The 7,567-nt window shown below is 34.4% G+C and overlaps 1 protein-coding gene across 1 annotated transcript; it reads left to right on the top strand.

The window, feature by feature from the left end:
• The first annotated feature begins 6,182 nt into the window (after window positions 1-6,182).
• Window positions 6,183-6,641, top strand: LOC132177197 (S-protein homolog 3-like). Its single transcript, XM_059589444.1, has one exon. It carries the CDS (start codon window positions 6,183-6,185, stop codon window positions 6,639-6,641), a length of 459 nt encoding a protein of 152 aa, XP_059445427.1.
• The last annotated feature ends 926 nt before the right edge of the window (window positions 6,642-7,567 follow it).

The following is a 7,567-nucleotide window of genomic DNA, read 5'->3' as shown; positions in this document are numbered from 1 at the left end:
ATGATTAAAAAATTTAAAAAGAGGTTTTTTTTTTTTTTTTGAATAAATAAAAATAAAGAGAGGAAAATAAAAAGAGGTTTGCCAAACAAACCCCAGCCTTTTCATTACTTTGGCTTCACATAGAGAAGACGCAATGCAATGATTGCCAGTGATATCCGTTTTTCTGTGGGAATTCGTGTGATTCATCAACAGAGACAAAAGTCAGGAATGATATTATAAATATTAATATTAAAACAAACAAAAACATATTTATAAATACAAAATATGGTTGACACCACCCTCAAACTAGACACGAGTCTAACACAAAATTAAAAGTTTTTGGTTGAAGAGTCTGATCCGCTTAATTAAATGAGCCAAGTTATGGTTAACCTATATAATCTTATATCTATACTTTAACATGATTCAAACCCGACACGCGACATAATAACAAGCAATTTTTTATATAATCTGTGAACCCGACATGAACTCAATACAAAATTAAATGGTTATGGTTGAGAGGTTTGACCCGTTTAAGTAAATAAGTCGGATTAGAGTTGACCTATTATTTTATAAACATATCTCAACACAATTGGAACCCAACACATAATCATGAATTGCCACCCTAAACAACCAAATCAAAAGCAATAATTACTCCGAAGTAGGGTCGGCAATTTTGACACGACTCGCGAACCCGACACGAAAAAACAGGTATTAGGTTTAAGCTTATCAGGTTTGGGTCGTAATCGGGTCTACCCGGTAATGTTGTGTCTGGCGGGTCAACCCGTCAGACACGTTTTTTTTTTTTTTTTAGGATAAGGTAGTCGTGTAACCACTGTCACATGCCTCTATTCAATTTGATGTTTGCCTCTCTCACTCGTTCTCTCACTCTCCCTCCGTCTCCCATCTCTCCCTCTCGAGTCTCGGCTCTCTCTCTCTCTCTCTCTCTCTCTCTCTCTCTCTCGGGTCTCCCTCCTCGCCGTCCCCGTTAGGCATTAGCAAGGGCAAGGCATCCTCACCGTCGCTGTCAGCCACGCCTCCTCGCCGTTAGCCGCACCTCTCTGTCTCTGGTATGGCGGTATGTCTCTTACTCTCTCTAGTCTCTATCTCTAGACTCTAATTTTGGGTATCAACCATATTATATATTCATACTGTGAAGTGTGAATCTGTTAAGATTTGGAAATAAGTCATGTACTAATAAAATAAAGAAAGAAAAGCAAACAAAAATCCACGCTTTTTTTCTTCCTCTTCTGAGTTCAGTGTCATTAGTTACGTTTATTTATGTAATAAAGAGACTGTAATTTTCCCTTAGTGGTTTGGGCTGTAATGCATTTGTCGGCTGCCAAAAATCTTGATCGTAAAAAATATACTGAAATTGAAAGTTTCTTTTGCAAGATTTGGGCATTCCTGGTGCTTGTGATAACAAGGGGATGAAACTCAATTTTTTGCATTCATGGTATTGATGCATTAGTATTATTATTACAATTTTGATTTTTTTTTTTAAAAAAAAAATTTATAGTTTAGGGTAATCGGGTCGTGTCTACCCAATTAGACCCGGTTATTTGAAACAGGTAAAACGGGTAGTGTCGGGTTACCCAGCAATTTTCGTGTTATAATCGTGTCAGGCCTTATTACCCATTTATCTAAACGGATCGTGTCTGTGTATAGGCTAATCGCGTAATTGGTACCTGTGGGTTGTAATCGGGTCGTGTTAGGTACCCATTTTGCCACCCCTACTCCGAAGTCTATAAAGTAGTGTCAAATTATAACAATCGACGTCGTTACCAAATTATAATAATAATAATCAAGGTGATCAGATTTCTAATGGTGATGGGCCTCCTTTTTGAACAATCTCTTATTCAACTCTAGTCCTATTACTAGGGATTTTTCTTTTCTTTCTTTCTTTTAGGAGTTCATCTTCGAATATCTCGAAGCCGCCTCAATTGAAGAAAAGAGGAAATTCACAGAGAATAATGTAAAATGAAGTAAGTGTGGGAAATAAGGATTGGGAATTTGGGTAGTAAGTGCAGGTAATATGACACGTCACTCTTTGGTGACGTGTCAATTTAACACGTTACTACATATGTGGTAATGCATGAAAACATGACACGTCACTATTTGGTGATGTGTCATATTTTAACACGTTACGTTACTTGTAGTAACGTGTCAAATTCTGACACGTCACTAAAGTGTAACATGTCAGAACTTGACACGTTACTAAATCCCTAGTAGTTATGACCAATTTTTTAACCCACCAGACATGTTACCAAAGACATGTCACTAACGGTCTGTTACCAACAAATTGAATTTTTGTAGTGAATAATCAAGGTGATCATCAGATTTCTGATGGTGATGGGCCTCCTTTTTGAACAATCTCTTATTCAACTCTAGTCCCATTACTAGGGATTTTTTTTTTCTTCCTTTCTTTCACGAGTTCATCTTCGAATATCTCCAAGCTGCCTCAATTGAAGAAAAGAGGAAATTCACATAGAATAATGTAAAATGAAGTAAGTGTGGGTAATAAAGATTGGAAATTTGGCATTACTACATATGTGGTAATGCGTGAAAACATGACATGTCACTATTTGATGACGTGTCATATTTTAACACGTTACGTTATTTGTAGTAACGTGTCAAATTCTGGCACGTCACTAAAGTGTAATATGTCAGAACTTTACACGTTACTAAATCTCCAGTGGTTACAATCAATTTTTTAACTCATCAGACATGTTACCAAAGACACGTCACTAACCGTTAGTAACGTGTCAACAATATTGACACGTCACTAACGGTCCGTTACGAAAAAATTGAATTTTTGTAGTGAATAATCAAGGTGATCATTAGATTTCTGATGGTGATGGGCCTCCTTTTTGAACGATCTCTTATTCAACTCTAGTCCCATTACTAGGGATTTTTTTTTTCTTTTTTCTTTCACGAGTTCATCTTTGAATATCTCCAAGCTGCCTCAATTGAAGAAAAGAGGAAATTCACAGAGAATAATGTAAAATGAATTAAGTGTGGGTAATAAAGATTGGGAATTTGGGATTAGTAACGATAGAGTGTTTATTATTATTGTTATTGTTTGCCGCTTGAATTTGAATGACTTCATCCATATATATTGGTTGAGTACCCTTCAACCGTACTCTCTACTAAGCTTTAATGTCATTTTCTCTTTACCAAATTCCATTGGTATTGCATAAAAAAAAAAGGGTTGTACCACATCGGCAAAGGAGCCGAAGATAGATGAGTTTATAAGTATTACGAATCCTTTTCCAACCAGCAATTGCTTGGATAGGACACCTTTTTAGGGTTTTGCTTAAAATACATTATCTCTCATTCAACTCCAGTCCCATTCTCCACTTACCCAATCCCCTACTAACTTATATGCCTAAAATTGAACTAAGGGAAAAATATAAAAAAAACCCTTCAAACTACCAGCCGTTTTTTATTTAGCCCCCTAATGTTTCAAAAGTGATAAAGTAGCCCCCCAAACTACCAAACTATTGCATTTTGGCCACTCCGTTAGCCAAAAGGCCCAAAATCGTCAATTTGGACAGAAACTGCAAAACGACGTCGTTTTGTTGGGGGGCTACTTTATCACTTTCTGAACATTAGGGGGCTAAAATGAAAATGACTGGTAGTTTGGGGGGTTTTTTTATATTTTTCCCAATTTTTTTTTTTTCATAAAAGGGCATTGTAGTAACTTACCCATAACAAAACGACGTTGTTTTGCAGTTCCTGTCCAAACTGACGGTTTTGACTAACAGAGTGGCGAAAATGCAATAGTTTGGTACTTTGGGGGGCTACTTTATGACTTTTGGAATATTATGGGGCTAAATCGAAAATAGCTAGTAGTTTGAGGGGCTTTTTTATATTTTTCCCTTGAACTAATTATATGGGTTTTTATTAAATCACTACATAAGGTTTAAAAGTTATTAATTTACTTCCTAAGGTAAAACCATAATCAAATATATAGATTATTACATCCACCTTCTATTAATTTTTTAACAGTGTTGTCGCGTCATATCCAATCAAAAGACAACATGTATCTTATTTAATAAAAAAAGAGAAATGATTAGTGTCAATTTTTTCTTATATTTTTTTTTCATCCCATCTTACAAATCAATTTTTAGATTTTTGGACTTATGTGGATTCCATATAAGTTAATGGTAGATGTCACAAATCAAATGGTTGATCTATTGAATTTGTAGAATAAAATATGGACAATTTTTTATTTTTTTTGGTTTGAAAATGGTTACTTCATTCAAAAGAAAAGATCAAATAGATCACACAAGGGGAATGACTCCTTCCCTCCTTACAATACCACACATACTTAGTGCACCTCCACCGAGGTTGAATCTGTGACATGGGTTGTAGCTAACTTGGTGTTGTGCCAAATACCACATAAATTAATAAACAATATTCAATACATTTTACTCGCAAGTACACAACATCAAAACGATAGTATAGCAGGCAAATGCGAGATAATTCCTATGAGGATAGGTAAATTATGCTTAGAATGTAATTTCCTATTTAATTAACTAAATTAAATAGATGTCACATATTTGATTGAATAAAAAGATAAGGGAAAAATGCAGTTTACTCCCCTGAAGTTTCAGGGGTTTTTCAATTTTAACCAAAAAGTTCAAAAATTGGCAATCTATCCCCTGTAGTTTAAAAAATTGGCAATTTAAACCCTCCGTTTAATTTTTCCGTCTAAATGGACGGAAATCTATGAAATTACATCATTACCCTCAGGCTTTTTTAAAAAAAATTTCCGTCCAATTTAACGGAAATTAGTAACGCAAGGTTTAAATTGCCAATTTTTGAAACTTCAGGAGGTAGATTGCCAATTTTTTAACTTTGAGGTTAAAATTGAAAAACCCTTGAAACTTCAGGGGGTAAACTGCATTTTCCCCAAAAGATAAAAAGATACTAAAAGATAGAAATAATAGAAAGAATAAAAGGATTAGGGTTTTGAAATCCACCGCTAACCATACTCACATAAGATAAACAATATATCAATATTCCAATTATATCTAGATATCTAATGTTTGCCAACTTAAAGGCATGGTATCTACTTTTTGAGCTATTGATTTTCCTAAGTAATGAATTAGGCATGGTATCTGCTATAATTATTTTTTCTCTCAAAGAATTTAGCATTATACTAAGTTGTTCTTCAAGAGAGCATAAATCTATGGAAATCGACAACTACATGAAGCCTAGGGCATGATATCTACTTCCGGTTCCCCATGTTGATTAACTTAAGAACTTGTGATGGGGTTCTTTTGTCACTTTATTAAGCCCAGGACTCGGTCATCCAAATTGACTCAAATAACACAAATAAAAAAAAATGTATATGTTTATCAAGCACATTCATATGAAGAATGAAATAACATAGGAATTAATCAAGTTAAACATCCAAAAGATAATTATAACAAAGGCGCCAATATTGTAATCCTAAAGAGACATAATTAGGGCTTCAATCTAACCCTAATTAAAATATTAACTACATAATAATAAATGACATTAATGATCAACTTACATACTAACATGACGTAAATGGACGCCTTTTAAGCCAAAATCGTTACCCAAAAAAAAAAAAAAAAAAACTCTTAACCGTGGGTTTCATGCCTAGTCCAATGTGACATGGAAAAAACTACGTCACTCAACTGGCGTCCCTTTTCATGAAATGGCATCATTTAGATACATGAAATCTAATGTGAATTATGAAATTACTCATCTACATTTGACTTGAAAATGAAATAGAGAAGATCCCAATTATTTATGCATCGGATATTTTTTTGGGCCTCTAGCTATTATGACTAAGAGGTTATCCTATTCTATACAAGCAAATTAGTTTTTTTTTTTTTTTTTTTTTTTTTAAAGCGTGACGGTTAGCTAAAGTTATCTGAAGAAATATGCATTAAATTAGGAAACATAAATCTAATCTAACTAAACTCCCCTTTTTTCGATAAGTAAATTAGGTATTTACTAGGTAGACTCGTTCACATTTCCTTGGAATAGAATATATACGTTGACAACTTCAAATTCTTTGTTTGTTTTTGTGTTTTTTATTGTTATTTTTAACATTATCTATCTTTACCCTATAGTTTTCACCACTATATATACGTATGATGTGTGAACGATTTGAAAGTCATATATATCATTGAGATTCCTAGTATATTAGACAAGAAACAAGCAACATGGTGACATCATATTCCAGCACAAATGTAACGTTGGTAGCGACGATGATGATGGTGTTGATGATATATTTGTCCATGAGTGGGATGTTTGATAATGTTGCAGCAACATCGATAGATTCATTTTTCCAACGCAAGCGAGCAACGGTGACAATAAATAATGCACTAGGAAACACCACACAACTTCAGGCTGCGTGTAAGTCAGCGGATGACAATCTTGGTCTACACAATATTAGCACAGGTGCCAACTACAGCTTCAGATTTAGACCAAATCTATCTGGGACGACAAAATTTTGGTGTCACTTTTCGTGGGATACTAGCACTTTCTCATTTGATATCTACGACGATGATAGGGATTCTCACATTTGCAGGGCCTGCGTTTGGCATATTTTGACTACTGGTCCATGTGAATATAACTATACCTCCAAGGCCTATGATTTGTGCCATAACTGGAACGAGTAATTCTACAAGTCTCTCTTGTGTTCTAAGAATGATGTGGCTCTTAAAATCATCATTAAGCTTTTGATCAAATGGTAATTTTAAGAGCCACATCATTCTTGGAGGGATACAAGAGTGACTTATAGCATTACTCTACATGGACCTGATTGATTACAAATTCACAAAAGCTCCGGCTGGCACCGGTGTAAATCAAACTACAACAATCTATCAATATTCTAAATAATTAATGTTGTAGTTTGCCATATTTTAAGAAATGTATATATCTGTAATTGTTGTTTGACATTATATATATATAGGGTCAGCTGGCACCGGTGTAAATCAAGTGTAAATCAAACTACAGCAATCTATCAATAATCTAAATAACTAATTAATGTTGTAGTTTTCCATATTTTAAGAAATGCATGTATATATCTGTAATTGTTGTTTGTCATTAATTATGTGTGTGTGTGTTTATATCTATGTGTGTGTGTGTGTTGTGGAGATTGTTTTGAAGTCATTCAAATTTCTCTTATAAATGACATTTCTTTTTATTGTTTGGATTTTTCAATGGAACACATGCATCCACTAAATAGAGGATTATTGAGACATTTTTTGGTCTAACAGTCTTCAATTGCTGAGATATGTGCATTCTTCGATGCGTCTTTGATCTGTGATCTCCGCGCTCCTGCAAAATAACAAGAGCGTCAAAGAGGTCTCGACTTTGGCTGGAGACTCTTTGATGCTTAAGTTAACATTCTTATTGTGGAGAAGCATAAGCTAATAATATATTGAGAATAATTTGATCGATCCCCTTTTACCTATGCCTCGAGTCCCCTTTTGTAGGGTTTTTTGTAACAGGGATAATGGGAGGTAGTTGATAAATCATGAGTTGTCCATATTTAGATAATGGTTGATAGATCATGGGTTGCTGGTTGAGAGATAATTGAGGG

This window comes from Corylus avellana, chromosome ca4 (genome assembly GCF_901000735.1).
Source record: "Corylus avellana chromosome ca4, CavTom2PMs-1.0".
NCBI lineage: Eukaryota > Viridiplantae > Streptophyta > Magnoliopsida > Fagales > Betulaceae > Corylus > Corylus avellana.
This window is presented reverse-complemented; position numbering and strand designations above follow the sequence as displayed.

What these genes read in the sequence shown, in the direction of transcription:
- LOC132177197 (XM_059589444.1), top strand. Translation starts at nt 6,183, where the DNA reads ATGGTGACATCATATTCCAGCACAAATGTAACGTTGGTAGCGACGATG.